At 33.7% G+C, this 20,453-nt stretch overlaps 1 protein-coding gene across 15 annotated transcripts in view; it reads right to left on the bottom strand.

Annotated features, from left to right (window-relative positions):
* LOC132703146 (polypyrimidine tract-binding protein 2) overlaps positions 1-20,453 on the bottom strand; it is a 569,388-nt gene that overhangs the window by 2,475 nt on the left and 546,460 nt on the right. For 14 of the 15 annotated variants that reach the window (XM_060672251.1, XM_060672258.1, XM_060672257.1 and 11 more), the window contains 7 exons: positions 4,185-4,367; positions 4,076-4,127; positions 3,716-4,012; positions 3,423-3,637; positions 1,512-1,545; positions 505-597; positions 159-453 (listed from right to left, as the gene is read on the bottom strand). In XM_060672251.1, the coding sequence (XP_060528234.1) occupies positions 159-453; positions 505-597; positions 1,512-1,545; positions 3,423-3,637; positions 3,716-4,012; positions 4,076-4,127; positions 4,185-4,367 (1,169 nt within the window). Of the gene's footprint in view, positions 1-158; positions 454-504; positions 598-1,511; positions 1,546-3,422; positions 3,638-3,715; positions 4,013-4,075; positions 4,128-4,184; positions 4,368-20,453 lie in introns of those variants that run through there. The other variant, XM_060672266.1, reaches the window with a different exon arrangement.

Genomic DNA, 20,453 nt, shown 5'->3' with positions numbered 1-20,453 from the left:
CATATGGAAAAAGTGATTTTTTCTATCTTTAATCGTTTAGTTTTTTAGTTAGTTTAAAATGATCAAAGATTAAGAAACAGTTTTTTTCATGGGATGTTAATGTTCATATTTTACCCTTTTCGACCCTTTGGATACGAGTTATACATAACGCAACTTACGGAAAGAATTTAAAGGCTTTAACGGTAAACCCATTTTTAGTAAAAGCCTCTTTAATATCATCCTCATTCACGGTTGCCGGGATGTTGCTCAGGTGTAAGGTTGAGGAGGGTGGATAAATGTTCTGATAATTTTTCGAACCCGGCTTCTTGAATCTATGCAATGGACTCTGGCTGTAATCTTTGGTTAAACCAGCGTCGGGTTGGCCTTCTTTAGGCATTTGGACCGACTGATGTTTGCTTAGCATCACCCGGATGTTTTTGCCGAACACTTTGAGCTTATCCATGTGAGTTATAGCTGGAACATATTAAATATATATTTTTCGAAAACGGTTGGCTCATAGTTTACCAAGATGTGCTTGATGTGGTTCAGCCAGCTGCACCAATGCAGAATCCTTTTTGTTGTATAATATCTTAACCCGCTGGACGTCGCCATATACTCCTAAAATTGTAATGCAACAATGAAAATAATGAAATGCAACATTGAAATATATGTGAATAAAAAAGTGGATGATGTAGTGACATAAGTGAACAAAAAAATCTAAACAAAAAATCTATAAAAATGACAATTTATAGATCGGTAGAACTAAATGGAAAGGAGGTTTATAACATTTAAATAATGCAGTCGAATTAAACAAAGACTTTATTTTAAAAAGTACATTGAAAAATTCGACAGAACAAATAACATAAATTAAATACACCATGAAAAAGTTTCGAAACATATTAACGTCATGCAAAAAAAAACAACAAACCTACAACAAAATGAAAGAAAATAGAATCATTTTTTAAACAACTTACAAAAAATGAATTATCTAGATGACTAAGCAGAAAGCTTAACAAGATAAGAAAAAGATAATAAAAACAAATAAAAAACAAATAAAGAAGGAATGACTAACGCTCAATTTTATTTGGGATTTTTTTATAGCATAACCGGATTTTTATATACTTGCGGAATGTTTTATTGACTTATAGTTAACACTTATACATTATTTAGTTCTTGTTGTTTCTTTTATTTTTTGTTTTATAGTATACGTAGTATAGTAGTAGTATACCAACGTTGATTTTATAATAAAAGTGGGAAGAGATATGAATAAGTAAAATATGAAGCGCTTTATAATTCCCAAGTAAAATCGTCTTTTACAAAGATTGTTATTTTAACCAATTCTCAAATGAAATCAATACATAACGGAAAAAAACACCCAGAAATGTTTAGTTTGAGAATGAACCTAAGAGAAATAAAAGGGGCAATCAATGTTAGAATGTTAAAATTAGTGTTAATAATTGGTTAAAAGAACAAAATTTGTTGATATTATCAGATAAAAAATTAATATCATATAATTAAACGTGAAAACATACCAAATAGTGTAAAGAGAGCGTCAGGCGTGACCATCTACAAATAGAAGAAAGATGACAGTAGAATGTGACGTGGCACAAAGAGGTAGTGCGGTTTATTTTAGACCGCCGAGAAGGGGGGCAGCAAATGTAAAAAAAGAAAAACAGCGTATTAGATTTTTCGTCATTGTATAGGCAAAAAACAAAAAAAAATTGGTTCCATCGTTATTACTATGTGTGGTAATTCAAATGGAGTTCATAGGTTTTTTTCTATACCTTATTATTAATAGTCTAAAATTAATTATTAATAAATAATTGTATTAGTGTAATTAATGTAATAAATAATTTTTATTGCATTAACAAACTGTGTAAAATACTTTTGAAAAAAACCTTTTCAACCTTGTTATCATAGATAAGTTATTAGAATGATATATGAAATATCTTTCCAAATTCAAAATATTTCATTTATACAAAAAATTATGTGAGTATGCATACTTTTGTAAAAAAAGGACGAACCTAAAATTATGATCCACTATTTACAAAAATAGAAGACTTTTTGCTAATGTTTATACCGTACCTAAAATCTGCCAAACCAGTTAAACAAAAATTAAATACCTTAAAAGACATTAAAAGCAAATGTTCCAATGTTAACCGTATAGGTTTCGAAAATGTAAAATACACTCAACTATTTTCACGAAATTTTTGTTAGTGCTATTCCCAGCGAACAATATTTTTGAATACTAAACATTATACACATTGCCGGGAGATTCTTCTATATCTCCAAGGTATTTGTTTTATCGAAAAACTTATTAGACGTATGAGTACGAGGGCGCTGAATACAATAAAATTAGATTCCCTTCATACAGGGATATCTCGTAATTAAGTCTCTTACAGCACCTATCTATTATTTACAATGGAACACACGTATATTGTTCCATTTTTGTATTTTGGAAAATTGACACTTTTTGAGATAACAATAAACATTTTTTTGAAAATTTCGGCACTTGTATCAGCAAATTCCTTAGATCTTTCGTATAAATTAAATTTCGGTATGTGTATATTACCTCATTTTATTGGTCAAGATCAATATATATTTTTTTCACAAGGGTGGTTTGCTATGACAATAGTCAAAAAGTCAGTTTTTTACATTATTGTTTCAATGAAATATCCACTCAATAGGCTTTCAAACAATCATAAAGCCGGAACAGAATAAAGAATAATGAATAATCAGTTGAACTAAATGTACATATACAACGTGGCTTTCCTTAAGTTGAAAATCTTAATTCTTAAATAATAACTCTACTAACTTTAATGAACAGAAGGTTGTGCCATTATTATGCAAAAAGTACTTTGTACAGAGATTCATGAAAATGAATTTTACTAATTTAATAGTTACTTATTAGTGGTTGGACCTTCTTTTAATATATTTTTTGTAAGTCTGTACATACAAGAAAATACTTTTCTTGCACTGAAGTGAACGGATTTCGTTATTCCAAATTCTTCGATGTTCATGTGGTATTCCATAACCAACGGATAATTGAGTTCTAGTTCTAGTTTCTCTACATTTTATCGAAAGTGATGTCATTATGAAATTTTTTAGAGCTGCAGATTCAAGCTTTAGAAAAAACTTTGTTCAATTCAATTTTATGAAAAATATCTTACTTAAATTTACTGCGGGGTGCGAAGGTTTCGGATCATATTTAGGTAAAATCAACCGATTCATATAAATGTATGAATAACAAAAATTCCGTAATCCGTCGTCCACAGAAACAGATACGTAAAAGGAAGATACGTAAAAAATATCACTACGTCAATATCTCGTGTACGACATATTTTTGCAAGATAAACATTCACTATATAAATCCTAACCTAATTAATCCTACAGCATATACTATATAAAACCTACTTGAATCAAATAAGAATAAAAATACTGACCTCCTCGTTTAGATTGCTAACTAAAAGCACGGTGGCTAATGCTAGACCGGGAGTTGTAAGGCTCCTGAGCCCTGGCGCAGCTTGTCCCAGCGCAGCTAGACTACCCAGTCCAGGTATCGCTCCCGTGACGGTCGGATAAGGAGTTGCTAGTGGGGAAGTTAGTCCGTGCATAAAGGGCCCATTAAGGACACCAGGAGCTCCGGCCAATAAGGAATCTCAAAATCAAACATTTTGTTCGATGATTGTTCGCCAAAAAATCGTTGGGGCGCCACCGGATAAAACATTCAGCTTACCTGCCAATCGCTCTCTCGTTAGTCTAGGCTGAGCTGCCAGCAACAATATGTCTGCACCAAGACCCCCAGCCAGACCACCGGTTAGAGCCAGTTGCTCCGTACCGTCGCCAGTTGGTAAATTGGGGTTGGTAAAGTCTCGCGATTTGTCATTGTTGTATTTTACGTTGAGAGAAGACATTTTGGAATAGTCTATTCTTAGCGTGCAGCAACTATTGTAAACATTTTGACCATCAAGGGCTTGTTTGGCTGCTTGAGCTGACTGTGTATCCGGATACTGGATTAACGCTTGGAACGAATCTGCAATTTAATGCGCAAATTGGAAATCCGCGGTGCCAGCCACATCTTTCAAAAAGAACTTACTGTTTTTCGTGAAAGTGACTATTTTTAGAACCTTTCCGAATCGCTGAAAAATCTAAAAAATAAAATAATCGCTCGAATTTAAAGCGTTATGTGACAGAAAAGGCTTTACCAAATGTAAAATATCCAAACTGATTGGGTATATCATGTGCTCGACAATAACCCTGAGCACTGTGTTGGGACCCCCTTGAATATCCTGTCCGTTTGTAACAGGCGTGGTGGGGGTGGTCGTGTGTGAATTTTGTGTAATTGCCAATGCCTGAGCGGCATGCAGAGCTGCTTGAGCTGAAGCATTCTGGAATAAAATATTAGTATCATTCAGGATAAGATGTTTAAATTTCGGAACGTTGAAGAAGAGCACCGAACAGCTTGACTAGTTAATTCGTTAGTCTAGATCTTCGTCGCCACGCAGTTAGAAAAGGTTGATGAAATCAATATAAATGCAAATATTTTCATAAAGCCGAAATAACGAAAAATCTATAGAAACTATGGATGGATTTATTTATTTACTAACTCTAACTGTTCATTTAACATAACAACTAAATCCAACAAGTTAATGAAAAACAAATTCTATAACAAATGTTCGAATAAATAAGTACATAAGTACGCCCGTCTCACGGTAGACTCCAAAACACGACTTAACATTTCAGGAGTAATTTTATTAAACGCTGCTCGTACTGATTGACGTAATTGTTCCTCGTTGTCAAAACATTCTTTGAATACCTCATTTTTTATGTAGCCCCATAAGAAAAAGTCCAAGGGAGTTAAGTCCGGGGACCTTGGAGGCCAAGGTGTTTCACTGTAAGTCCCAATGTATTTTCCATCAAACCGTTCAGTTAAATATTGGCGAACTTCTCTGGAGTTATGGGCTGGGGCACCATCTTGTTGGAACCAGCAGCCTTGCACAGCGCCTAGCGGTAAATCATCTAAGGCATCTTCTAAATCGTGCCTCAAGATGTCAAGGTACCGCTCGGAAGTTAAGGAATTATTATAGAAAATAGGGCCTATAATCTTGCTACCAAAAATCCCACACCAAATATTAAACCCAAAGCGAACTTGATGTCTGGATAGTCTATTAACACGTGGATTTTGATGCGACCAATAGTGTGTATTGCGCCTGTTATAAATACCGTTATTGGTCACCATACTTTCATCAGACCAAATCACTTTATATGGAAAATTAAAACTCTCATCACACATCCTGGTATACCACTCACAAAAATGTCTACGTCGTTCGTCGTCACCCGGTTTTAATCCTTGACATATTCTGAATTTGTAAGGCTTAAATTCATTTTTCCTTAAAATAAACTGAGCTGTAGATTTAGCTACCCCATTCTGGTCTTCAATTTCTCTGGTCGAAGTTTGTGGATTTTCGATAACAGATTGTAGAACAATGTATTGGTTTTCTTCATTGGAAGGTTTTTGTCGGGATAATGCAGGCTTCTTAAATGATCCATATTCTTTCAGATTAAATAACAAACGCCGAAAAATACTCTTGTCAGGTTGTCTCCGCTCTGGGTATTTGTTAGAATACATACGCTCGGCTTCCACACAATTTCTTTGGCATCAGATGTAGCAAGACAGCATATCACATTTTTCTTCGTTTGTAAAATTACCTCCCTCCATTGTAGAACAAAATAAATTAGAAAAAGACAACAACAATAAAAATACAAAAACAATAACTAAAGGAATAAACTTATGATCGACTGATAACAAAGACAAATAACATTAATGTGTCATTGAAATTGACTGGATGTCATTTTGTCATGGCCTACTCCATGTGTACTTTTTTTCCGTTCCATAAGAAAAATCAAAGTTGATGGTGGTTCCATGGAATCGAAACGCTGTAATGAAAATTTGTTAACGTCAATTTGGAGAGATTAAAAAGTGCCAATGGAAAAGTGTTTTCCGTTTTTTCATATCTTTTCAAATAGCTTTAAAAAATAATAAAAACGAAATCGCAATATTTCGGTTTTTCTCGGATATTTCCGGAACGGCTTGGAATTTTCAAATTTGTAAAACGGGATCTTGTTCGGTATCAAAATGCGCAACTTTTGTCTAATTTAACCGACACTGTATCTCTTATAGTTTCCGAGATCCCCATGCTGTGCATCCTTATCTTGGACACACTGTATATATATATATATATATATATATATATATATATATATATATATATATATATATATATATATATATATATATATATATATATATATATATATATATATATATATATATATATATAATCGGCTGTTGTTTCGTTGTCAAAAAAATCCAAGATACTACTCGTTAAAATACCTCTAGGAACATCAACATTTTTAGTTAGATAAAGCAAAATTAATCCTTTACCATTACATTACGTTGCTAATTTTGAAAAATATCGCGTAAAAAGATAATATTGTAAAAAAGTTTTTCTTTTATTATTTAATACCAGGCGAAATGTATTTAGTGGATTAAGTGAATAGGTATACTAACTACGTCAACGTATGTCAACAACGTGACGTATTTAAAAGAATTCAAAACAATGGCGCAGTGCAAAGGCGCATGCATATAGCAAAACAAAAATTCCAGAATCCTCGCAACGATTTAATGTCAGAACGCCGCTTCATCTCTATAATCGACGTCCTTTTTACTTTATTTTTCAAGCACCAAGATTAATTTCAGTTTTACACAATGGAGCATTGTACGCTGATGGACTGATTTACCTCTCCGACGTTGAACATATACGCATAATATACATGCATACATAGGAACGATAATATTCACCTGGTCGTGTCATATTAATTTGGTGAGTTTCGTGCTGCACAAACACAGGCAGGCGGCTTAGAAGCCTATCTATAATTATTATTCCCAAGGAAAATGTTTTTTTTTTCTATACAATTTTAAAACACAACGATACACAGAGGGGTCGTTCATCGAACTAGGTATTTGGAAAATAAATGTTGATTATCGAGATTTTAAATGCCCGGATGCCCGGGGGTATATTCAATGGTCCCTCTCAATATTTTTTTCACGGTGGCTTCAAAAGTTTATGTTTTTCGCAGGCTCGTAGAAAAAACGTGATCGGAAACTGAAATTTCCAATCACTGCCAAATAAAATAGTGTGACAACAAACCATAACTTAATTTGTAAGTCTTCCTATAATATATCCAAACTTATATTTTTACGATTACCAGAAGTACCATCACATAGATTTGCTTGAACCCACCTCATTTATTTCTGGAGATGAGAATTCAATATTATTATTTTATATCTCAGGTTTATACCTGGCATTTTGCTATAAAAGTGTACCACGTTTAGTACACGATTATCATTTAGCATTATCGCCCGACATTTCTCTAGAATCGGTATTCACTCAGGGTACTTCTATCTTCTATATATGGCTAAAATGCGCAAAAACGAAAAATACTAAATGTATAGTTTACATTTAAGTATTTAGTACATTAATAAGTGTGCTGAAATGTCGTTCTCGATAGGAATCTTTAAAAATTAAATAGAGCAGGAATCAGTAATCAAGATTTCTCGTTGCGGTTTATTATTTGAACGCATTTGGCCCGACACAAAGGACGAAATTACAGTAATTAGTAAAATCGATACGCATTAGTGGAAACGTTCCATTATTTACAAAAAAAGAAAAAAAAAACAATGTTTGATTTAATAAAACTGGACCCGATTCAAAATAACTTGTAAAGACGAGCAATTAAAAGTACATTACGACCGAAACAGTCAACTGCATCAAGAGTTATTGTAGTGTTTTTTTTCCACAAGATAGATTTGCCCTTTTGGATCCTTTACATAAAACTAAAGTTTCTTGTTGGGATTCGATTTTCTGCCTATTTTTTTGCCGTACCGTAAATTTGGTTATATTGGGTGATCAATTATGCAGGTCACTGAAAAGTAATTATCGTAAAGGCTTGGAGTGAAAAACTAATAAAAAGGGCTTTTCTTAGGCGATCAACGCTCGCCTGAGTGGAGTGATGTCACTTGACTGTATCACCGCTAGGGAACGTTTTGCGACATCACTACAAATAAAATTTATTTTCTCAAAAGTATAAATAGACAAATAAGGGTCTAACATTCTAGTTAAAGGCACATTTCGATATCTATTTCCTAATCAGTAAAAGAAATAAAAACAAAATAATATCACCATCTTTGGAAATACCTGCCATTAGTAAATACTAATACTCGTTCTCTAGTGGTCAAAGGAGTCCGGAGTAGGCGCAATGCTGACAGGGTATACAAATCTCGAGAACTGTCCACTCAATCTAAAAGTTAAAATTGATACCTGTTATACAAATGACAGGAATAGGGCGATGGCGAATCTCCAGCGCCACAAAACCGGAGCTCATTGGCTAAGGTTGAGTGAGTATCCAGGGTGGGCGTTTGAGCGACAGGCCTGTCATCCGGAAAACAATAACATGCTGAACATTTTTCGACTGAAACCCTTGGTACCAGGACGGATCAAATCGAAAACGACAAACTCAGCGGAAAAAGACTTTGCAACTAGCCACGTGGAATGAACAAGGAATAAGGACCAAACAATAAGTGTTTGAGGAAATAAAGAGAATGGAGATCGATATTTGCGAGCTAATCGAGACAAAAAAAAAGGCAAAGGAACGGAGACCGTGGGAGAATGCAGCCACATTTATAGTGGTATAAGCAAGATACCTAGAGCAAGTTGAGGCGTCTCGATATACATAAAATATTTATAATCAACATAAAAAAAAACGATAATGCAGACGCAATAAGAAAAGATCCATTTTTCGCACACGCACATTAAATGCAATAAAGATGCGATAAAGAACTATATTTATCAGGAGACTTCAACTCAATTCGGAAAGGAGGTAGGATAACAAACGACATTGCTTTCAGACTAAGAGACATGTGCAACTATGAATGAAGATTGTGGATGGTTTTTTTCCTCAGAAAGACATTCTTAAATTTATGTGGATTCAACCAACTTGCCAGCTACGTTCCAGAATTTATTATCTTATACAGCAACCAAACTCAAAAGTAAGGGTCTCGAGTTGGGCAGAATGTGGATCACCTATTGGTGGGTGCAGACAGCAATACACTGAAGTCGATACAGCTTTACAAGACAAATACGTGTGCGTAGAAACAAAAAAAAATTTAAAAAAATTCATGCAAGATTTCTGTGCAAATAAGATTAGCCAATAAACTAATGCATATAAGAACGTTGTATCAACAAACAAAGCAATGTGTTCATGAATACATTTTTCCATATCTAAATAAATGAGTGGTACGAAAAATTTTAGGTTAAACTAACCTAAACCATACGTGACAGAAAGGAATATTCGTCTTCAGGAGGGTTATTTGATCAAGTTCAATCGCGAACATCAGATTGGCGATTATTATCAAATTCTCATTACCCACGCCAATGACTTTTTATCGATCCCCATCGTTTACCGCCGGATTCGTGAAGATTCCACAAAATTACGCCCTCTTTGATGCTATTCACCACCCTATTCTTTGTCCTATATTTTTAACTTTTATTGTGTTCGCGTTGTTGTGTTTATGGCTATCTTGGCAGCTGCTTTGTCGGTTGTTTTCTCTCTCGTTCTATCAGATCGTTCGAATATTTTATTGCTTTACTTAATTTCTTACTCAATTTGTAAACAAAAAAGGGTGCAAATGCAGACGTGTAAAAGATGTACACTTCATTGATGGCGGTGTTAAAAGCTTTGTTCAATATGCCGAAGTATATGGCAGCGACGCTGATAAAACCCAGGCCCTATTCGCGTCTAAATTATATCTCGCGCATAACTAACCCAAAACCACACACAACGCTCGACGATCAATTTGTACGCCAAATATTTAAATAGGCCGAATTAGAGCGACTCAACGGCGTCGCTCTTCATTGAAAGTTTATCGCGAATTAAATAAAACTCATCAAACAACCCCGTTTGTTGATCAAACAGTTATCTCGTCAAATCAGAAACTTCCAATAACAAATTCATATGCCGAATATATTTTCCTTAAAACTTTTTACCTACAGGTAGCACCCAACCCCAAAAGTTTTAAAAAAATTTTATGGCGAAGAGGGTCGGGCGCTAATGTAATTGTTGATTTAATAAGAAGTATTGAGTTGATCGATGTTATGTGGGCTAAACACATGCAGGCAAGTCCGCGCGCAAGTGTGTCCAGATAAGTCCGCGAGAAGTGCAAAACGAATTACGACCACACACTATTCAGGTAAAGCTCGAGGTTCACCAGTTGGTGGAGCCTGCTGCTGTGCGAAAAATGAAGTTGGCCTTCGCACTTGCTCTAAAAATTAGACACAATCTGATTCGCTTCGAGCCGCGCTTTGGAACTGAACGCGTCGTGAGTTTTGACATATACACATTCGCACTTATTCGCGTGTCCTCACCTGTACAGGCAAGTCTTAACACTTGCCTGCATGTTTATAGGCCGCTTTACAGTTGCAAGAAATGCTATGCCAGCGTCAGCATCACAAATTTGCTATTGCTTTGCTTCTTTTTTCTACCTTTTTTACTATAAAATTACATTTATTATTGAACTGAAATTAAAAAGCATCAATCGAAACTGGATTGAGCCTTGAGTAATAAAAAAGTGAGTTAAAATATATACAGGGGAAGACTTTATCTTTATATTATTTGATGACAATATTTTAATTAAATATGAACAAAAAAAAAGATATATAAAAGTTTAATTTCACGCACAAAGTTTTTTCAATACTTTAAAAAAATATATTGGTCAGAAAATAGCAAATCTATGTATGTTTGCACACAAGATATTACATTAAAAAAATTATTAATAACCTCAGAAAAAAAAGCGTTTTAAAATGCACAAGAAATCACGTTGTAATAAATAAACTCTTTTCTAAAATTTAATCAATCAAAATATAATATTTTGGGTACGTTTGAAAAGTATTTTAATATTGACTTGTTTATAAATTTCTACTTTAATCACTTTAAACGATTTTCTTTTTTCCTGTATTTAATGAATTGCGTATTTGTATTTGAACGGAATTATGTTCAAAACAAATTATTACTTATTAAAAAAATGACTACATTAATCAAACTTCAACTGTTATATTTTAAGAGCGGTCGGTTCATACTCCTATTTCTTTATCATTTTAAAAAGAAAAGAGGGTCTACTGTTATGTGATGTTTACCAGCCAATAGAACAAACTGATAAAGCCGCCATTACGTCTGCATGCTCCTTGTCGGTAGTCCATTTGATTGCCTTGCTGATGGTGCGCCTTTGGTACCTCTCGTTTGTGAGCCTGAAGGACCGAGCAATTAATGTATTTGCCACTGCCTGTATCTGTGATGGGTGGTGATGAGATTTAGCGTTCAGATATCTATTAGTGTGTGTTGGTTTTCTATAGACAGTGTGTTCCAAGTGTCCATCTTCGGTCCTTGTGATGTGCACATCTAAAAAGGGCAGACTGTTATCCTCTTCAAGTTCTATTGTAAATTGAATCCTTGGGTGAATGGAATTCAGATGATGTAGGAATTTCAAAAGCTAGTCCTTGCCAAAAGGCCATACAACAAATACGTCATCAACGTATCTTGTCCATAGTTTTGGCTTCAGATTTGCCTTCTCTATTGCTTTCTTTTTGAAGTAAATCATGAAGAGGTTGGCAATCACAGGTGAGAGAGATGATCCCATTGCTGCTCCATCTATTTGTCGGTAAATTTTCCCGTTGTACATAAAGTAAGCGTTTTTCAGGCAATGTCTCGATAGATCTATTATGTACGGCTGAAGATCTTCGTTTTCTTCTATAAGCAAGAGTGCCTCTTCTACTGGAATGCTCGGGTAGAGGGATTTGACATCGAAACTTGCCATAATGTCGTCCTTGTCCATCCTGACAGAACCTAAAATCTGAGTGAAATGTTCTGAGTTTTTAACATAGGAATCTGCCTTTTCCACTATGGGCTGAAGTGCACTGGCCAGATGTTTTTCCAGCTTGCATAATGGTGAGCTAAAGGCGCTTACGATTGGACGCAGGGGAACCCCGTCCTTATGGATCTTTGGGAGCCCGTAGAATTTTGGGCAACGACTCGATTTTTCCCTCGGAATAAGTTTCTTCTTTGTATCCTCGTTTATTGATGAATCGAGAATTTTGGACTTAGTTGTTTTTTCCAAATATGTCGTGGGATCTCTGGTGACTAGTTTGTATATTGGGTCGTTCAAAATATCCTCCAAATTTTGCATTATAATCCGACGTATTCATGACGACAGTGGCATTTCCTTTGTCTGCTGGCATTATTAGAATGTTTTCGTTTTTGTTTAGATTCCCTAAGGCTTGCATTTCTTCTCTGCTTAAGTTTGGTTGCGGTAGTTTTGACTGTCTTGAGACTCTGGCGACATCTCGCCTAATTAACTCCGAATCTTGTTCGTCTATGGTGGAAAGACTTGCTTCGACGTTGGAAACGATCTCTTCGACGGGTACTCTTTTTGGAGCTATTGCATAGTTAAATCCTTTACTCCAGTCAAATTCCAAAAAATCAGGACAAGTGGCAAATACAAACCGAAGCAGTACAGTTCATAATATGTCAGCATACCATCTTTCCGATACAGAAGTCAGCGTATACAGTCCATATACAGTGATATATATATATATATATATATATATATATATATATATATATATATATATATATATATATATATATATATATATATATATATATATATATATATATATATATATATATATATATATATATATATATATATATATATATATATATAATATAACTTTATATGATGAAAACACTTCGAACACTCAGAGCGCGAGCATTGAAGATGCCAAGTGAGATTTTGGCGAAACGTCTGCAGGATTCCAGTCGGATGCAAGATTTGCAGGATTCCAGTCGGAGTTCAACGAGCGAACGGATGATATCCCGGAATATAGTGTCATCACATTTTTCCATCCGTGAATCAATACGTGAGAATATATATATATATATATATATATATATATATATATATATATATATATATATATATATATATATATATATATATATATATATATATATATATATATATATATATATATATATATATATATATATATATATATATATATATATATATATATATATATATATCACTGTATATGGACTGTATAAAATTAAGTGCAACCAACAAGGGGTGAAAGGTCACACCTAAACATTCTTAATAATTTTCTTTAATTTTATTACCAACTAAGTGTGAAAAAAATCTGTTCGTTTTATTTTAAGTAGGACTGATATTATTAGTTCAAAGTCGGGCCAAGTTTAATTCCATTAAGAATATTATATTTTATAAGAAAACCTGTTACATTAATATTGCATGTGCCTGAAATTAAAAAAGAGGATTTCCTAGTCTAAGGCGTTAGCGTTAACACGGTTAACACCGTACAATTAATAATGATCGCCTTTTTGTTAAATCTATATGTTGAAATTGTTATTTTAAACATGTCAAATAATATTTTGTGATCCCTATTTCATTATCTGTTAATTATAATTTTAATGGTTTCCTTCTTAACCCAAATGCAGACAATACTTTTGTTTCAAGAAGACGTTATAGAATCATATAAAGTTTTATTGATTTACTAAAATGCACCGATGAAGCAAAATCATATTTAATTTTAATCGAATCGTTAGCGTTTTTTTTTTAATTTTACAATTTTTTTAGTGTTAGGACTTTTGAAATAGAATAGAAGATTGCCATCGCCAAAAATAGTGAACCATTTAGTTGAAAGATGGATAAATGTGGAAATGATTTCACAAAGCACCATCAACAAATAATTTTTCTAGAAAAAAACAAAATAAATCGAAAAATTCAGAAATAATATAAAATAATCTCTTAATACAGTTATCATTAGTTTTAACCTCTCTCTAAATAAAATTTACCGACATAATATCTTTCCGGCATGCATGCAAATTTAACACACTAACCTGCACTTTTCGCGTTTTCTTTTTAAACGGTAATATCCACACACTTAACCTAGTTTCCTCTCGAAAATTTAGTGGCGTATTTTTAAGAACCATCACTGAAAAAATGCCACACTCAAAGTAGAAACTGTCGAACCGATGAACTGTCAGCAGCAATGTTTAACTCTAAGTTGAAAGCTAGGTGTGAACAGGTGGAGTACCAATCCGGGGAATTTTTTGAAGTTGTTGTTGTTCGTTGATCGTTACGAAAGAACGTGTTCAACGTAGGTGATCCAGTTCGTCTAGTATATGGTAAGACTATATGATATTAATATTGAACATTTCGAAAACTTTGAAAAACTTCATTCAATCGTTTATTAATCACTCGATTTACTACGCTCCGCTCACGGCAAAATAAAATTTATAAATAAAATGGCTTTCATCAAATTTGTGGCAAAATAAACTATTAGCAAATTCAATTTATTTAGAAGTTAACAACAATAATTATGAACATATTAGAAACTAACAGCTAAGTTTTCTACCTTTTTTAGTGAAATTGGTACTTATTCTATATTTTGTCTTTCTGCAAATAACGAAGTTTAAACTAATTTACCAGTTTTAGAAAACCTGTTTGTTTTCAATTATTTGCGGGGTACCTATCCCAAAGTATCTGACGACTCCTCTGATAGGTCAATTTTTAGGAATCCTGGTAATCATGAGCATTTAAACATAAGTAGATATGCCGTCACGGAAATATTAAGGGATTGACGGTTCCTTTATTGTCATAATTTTTAGTTTTCAAATGTTAAAACAATTTTTCAGTGCATCATTAAACAGACGCTATACAGAACTGCAAAAATCCAGTATGTGGTCAGAGAAAAAGGAGACGTCGAACGGGATTATGACTTCGGCAAAAGATGAAAATCATAAAATTTAGATTTTGCAGATTTTCTCCTTTTTTCAAAATAATATATTACTTTTTGCATAGCTTGCATCGATACATACACTTTTGACTCAAATTTTGTTTTACAAAAGTGAATAGCCTAACTTAATCTCTGTGATATGTGTTCATTCAGGGGACTGCACTTGGACCGCGCACAGTGGGTCAAGGAAACCCCATGCGTTTAACTAATTCGATTTTTTTTTGTAATGCCAATAAATTTTATTTAATATTAATAAAAACACAACAATAAAAAGAAAAAAAATATTACTATCATCAACCTTTAATACAATATAATTATTATACTGCGTGTTTACAAAAAAAAAAACATATTTACAAACAGATTCAGTCAAGCTCTGAAGAAGTCAACAAGATGATTGGCGAAACGTCAGCAATTTTGACTAAGCAAAAACCAACGTAGGAGCAATCCAGAAGTTTTGTAAAAAGCATTACAGTAGCCTGTGGAAGTTTCTTTGAAAAATTAATCAGTGACATTATTACTCGAGTTGCAGCAAGATTTTGTATTTATTTATCCATGTTAATCTTCTCTTTTTTAGATATTTCACTGGTTTCTTTTGTGCTCTTTTGCCTCGAACTACCATCACATCCCCACTTACTGACCAAAGTATAAATATTATTTTCATCAAAATTGGAAGGAAGGAGGAAAGCTCAAGAACTGAAAACAATCTGGATCCAGTATGGTCCAGCAGTGACTGTAATGTAACATAAAAGGAGTGTTCGGTAGCAGTGATTTTTTAGAGGTAACGGAATTGTTTAGCGTTTCGAATATCAATACGGTGGTTATAAATTTAAATTATTTTTCCTGGCATTGCTTCGTAACAATTGATGTTGTCGCTTTGAAAGATTTGTATCTACTATTAGCCGAGACATTTTGGTTTGGGTTTTTCTATTGTTATTTGATAATTTGCTACTTGTGCTAATAAATTTGCCGCTGCTGGTTTACCCGAAGTTCTTAAACTCATTTTTGCAGCAAACACAAGTTCATTGATTTCACATTCTCAGAGTTGTTTCGTTCTTTTATATTTCCCTGCATAGCTTAAACTGTCAAAATGTGTTTTTTGTCGGCAGGGTGGAAGTTTTTGGTTTATTGCACGTTATTGTTACATTTGTTTCCAGACGTTCTGCATACCTCGTCAAAAATCTATTTTTATGACTGTTTGCTGCCTGCAAATTGGAAAAAATAATTATTTGTCAAAGATTTTATAAGTTTTTCGTTTTGATTCCTACAATCCTGACATATACTCCCAAGTAAAGTTTCTTTTATTGATACTTTATGTTGACGGGGTTCATACATAGACTTTATTGAAATCGAGTGATTTTTAAATTTTAGTTCAATTGTTGTAAAAAAACGGATACATAAATGAAATAAAGTAAAGGCGATCATTTTGATCTGAGCTAGGCTGCCATCTTAACAATTCATATTTTTAAACGGGCTGATAGGTTTTTAGCAATCGTTACCACGTTGTGTTTGACGGAAATAGAGCTTCCATAGTAATTAAAGAGAGGTTAAAAGATTTCTCAAAATATAAAAATAAACACAACTTTGAACTTAATTGCCATCTTGGATTTTAAGATGGTGGACAAAAAATATTTCGGTTTAAAACCTTGATCGATTTCCCGCAAAGTGCAATTTCTTCTAATAAATTTGACCACATAGGTCAAAACTTATAACAAAAAACATTTTTCTCTGTTTGTTTTTTGCCCACCCGATAAGTTCTTTAAACAATATTTTTATAAAATGGAGCAGGGTAACACCACAACATGCTACCCTAATACATATTATTAACAGCGTCCCTCCAAAATTATGCTAAAATTGTAACATATTGCTTAATAAATTGCACGCATACTTTTTTGGGCTATTTTATTAATAGACTCAAAACAATGTAGAATTTTTTAAGGATAATTAATTGCCTTTTAGATTAATTTACTTCGCATGACATTAGTCTCAAAACTTACCTTTACTGGCTTCCTGAATTTTGAATTTTGTCAAAGGTTAATTTCTTTAAAAACATTCTCTAAATGACACTGATAAAAGTGACAAAATTATTGTTGACGTTTCGATGGTAAGGTTCATGGCTTACTTAATTAGTCTGTGATAAGGAAATCGTTCATTGTACAAAATGTATTATCGGTTAATTTCAATATTTTGGGCTCTCCCTGGCCCACCGTGCGTCGTCGATCTTAGAATAATAGAAAACGTCGATCAAAAATATTTTTAACCTACCGGTGCTACTGCAAGTGATATGCGAAATTTTTTAAACTGGAAATATTAGAAATATACCAATCCGAATATTATTGCATTTCTCAATTTCTCCAAAAATTCTACATGTATAATGCCTTTTAGATAGTGAACTTGGAGTAAGCTGGAATAGGCCCAAATATCGATTTTATTTGGCAATAGCATCCTGTTCATTGTCTTTTGGGGTCTAACGATTCTACAATATTTACGGTCTCTATGTAATCTAGTAACTATATTATCTAAACTACGTAATTGTACATTGTACGCCTATGGCTTGGTTGCGAATTAAACTAGTGGATGACCGTTTTTGCGGCATGTTTACCCAACGTCAATTATTTAGCAGCACTCCATTTAGTTTTAAACGAAGGCGCACCGACGTCGTTATTTGTTTCAATTAAATTTTTAAGGAATTCCGTTGTGTTTTAGCTCGTGCACAGTTTTAGCGGGGTAAAACTAGAAGAAAAAAGATGTCGAACGGCGAATGAGAGAAGGAGATAGAGCAACCGCGAAGACGTGTAAAGAGGCTTGAAGGATTTCACTAATGGCTTTATGAAAAGCTGGGCCGCTTTAAGGCAGATTCGGTTGGTCGTTAAATATCTCCAGACGTGGAATTCGTAAAAACAAAATTAAAAGTCCCGAAGAAAAACTTCCAAGATGAACCCGTGTAAAAATGGGAATTTTAAGGTAATTGGGACCAACGAATTTTATTGATAGCTTGGGATGTTTAAGTACCAAAAGCGTTTAGAATAAACTAATCCAAGAACCCAAGTCTAATACTGGGAGCTTAATGAGCTTAATAGAGGCATAATGTGTGAAAAGAAAACTAGCAAAAAATAGCTTGGAAATTGCAATTTACTTTCGACAAACGACAATTAAGTTAAAAACAATATTACTAAATTTCTCTATTTGCAGTGTAGCAAGAATTCACAAACTAAACGAGCCAAACAAAAACATTTTCTACTTGCTGACGGTAATAAATTTCGTCTTCATTCCAATATTGTTTTCCGTATAAAACTCGAATATCTCGATATTATCTTCAAAAGGAGGACATGAGAGATCGTCTTGGCCACACTATTCGTGTGAGTCAAAGTATGCAGTCCATTAGCAGGTTAATTATTGGTGACTCACCAAGTATATTTTATTTAATTTTTCGAGACGTAGAAACTGACGACCGTCATCGCTACACAATGATATCTTAGTGGTTCTTTATAAAAACTCTCCACGCTGGGATAGGAAAAAAAATATCAAGCTTTCTACAAAATATTTAGAAGGTAAAAAACGCAGAATCAGGGAATTTGCTCACTTTATTGGTGTTTTGACCTCGGCTTGCTCGGCAGTTATGTACGGATATTTATACAGAAAAAATGTTGAAAGAGTAAAAGCAATTTCGCTTATAAAATCTCGGGGAGACTTTCCCTCTCTTGATATTCCCTCTGAATTATCAAAAGACTTTCATTGGTGGATTAAAGACATTAAAAAATATTTTAATAATTTTCCCTCAAAAGACTTTCAAATGAGCATTTTTTTTTGACGTGTCGACAACTGGTTGGGGCAGTTACTGTGAGGAAAAAAGGGTTTCTGGAACAAGGGCGAAATGCAGGAAAATATAAACTATCTAGAACACCTAGCCGCATTTTTTGCTCAATTGTCAATTTAATAGGTTGGATATTGACTTATTTGCTCCAAGAGTTAATAAAATACATAAACGGATTATTTCTTGGCTGCATTTACAATTAACTGATCAACTTTTTATATTTATGCATTCCTACCTTTCTCGATTATATTACATTGTTTGCATAAGATAATTGGAGATAAAGTAACGGGCATTTTCGTTGTACTGCTTGCTAGTAAATTAATTCATTTTACCCCAAGTAAAGATTTACTTCTATCTTATGATAGGGCTCCTCACCCATTATGGGAAAGGAATAAATTGGTAGCAGGAGTCTTATCCGGCAAGCATTGGAAAGTGAGGCGCAGTACCTGACACATCACTGGATATTTGTATGGCTTCCATTATCAGTGGTACCATTAAGCAGTATAATTCCTGTTTAAAACTTTGGCGAGAGTTTGCAAGCAAGAAAATCTAAATGTATTTTCAGTATCTGTAGCAGATGTCTTAACATTTTTGACATTGTTTTTTAATAAAGGCTCTTCTTATGGGACCTTGAACTCATATAGATGTGGAATAGCTCAAATAGCATTGTTATATTTTGATGATGATTTTAGGCTAAAAAGATTTTTTAAGGGAGTCTTTAATATGCGACCCAACAATACTTGGGACCCGTCTATTGTCCTTCACTACATAAAAACATTCCACGGAGGCTCAAAATATCTTATTTTGTGCATCTGAACCGTGTCCTCTTCATTGTATATTAATAGGTGAATAAATTAAATTATTATTATTAATAACATTTCCTTACAAAAATTAACTTATAAGTTAGCAGCACTATTAGCGTTTAGTACTCGACAAAGGGGTCAGAGGTTGGCTAGTATTGAAATCTCTAATATAGAGATAGCTGAGGATTGGGTCACCATTAAAATCCCTAAGCGACTCAAAACGCCTGGTTTAAATAGATTACAGCCAACTCAAATTTTGCCATTTTATAAGGCAGATTCTTCATTATGTGTGGCTAGGTGTTTACTGCAATATTTAAAGAAAACGCAAAAATTCAGAAACTCCCAGTGCAATTCACTATTTACTACTTTTAAAAATGCAAAACCTAACTCCATTAGTAGATGGATAAGACACTTCTCAAATGAAGTGGTGTTGATACATCCATATTTACTGCCCACACGGGATGCAGTCACATCCGCAGCGGAAGCAAGTATGGATATAATTAGGCTAGCAGCAGGATGGACTGAAAAGTCAAAAACCTTTGCTAATTTCTATCAACGCCGTTTGTTAAAAAAGTCAAATTTTTGTTCTGGACTCTGAATCTCTAATTACTCTTTAAATGTATTTCGGTTTAAGTTACAAAGGGAGCGTTTTGTTTAGTGTTTAACAATCATTTATTACCATGCTTTTGTGATAATTTCGTTTCACATTTATAATTGTTGCAAATTTCTTTAAACATCTACGTTATACTTAATTATGAGGCGTAATATAATTAACAGATCAAACGAACTTACCTGTAGTGAAGTTCGATCTGAATTATATGAAGCCTCGTCCAAATAATTAAGTCCCTCCCAACCCACAACCCCAGGCATACAATTATAAATATTTGGTTTGCTTTAAAAGAATGAGGTAACACGTGGGGATGACGGACC

The sequence above is a fragment of the Cylas formicarius genome, unplaced genomic scaffold (genome assembly GCF_029955315.1).
Source record: "Cylas formicarius isolate icCylForm1 unplaced genomic scaffold, icCylForm1.1 PGA_scaffold_6__28_contigs__length_40554024, whole genome shotgun sequence".
In the NCBI taxonomy this organism is placed as follows: Eukaryota; Metazoa; Arthropoda; class Insecta; order Coleoptera; family Brentidae; genus Cylas; species Cylas formicarius.
Note: the sequence above shows the minus strand (reverse complement) of the source record. Positions and strands in the feature narration are given on the sequence as shown.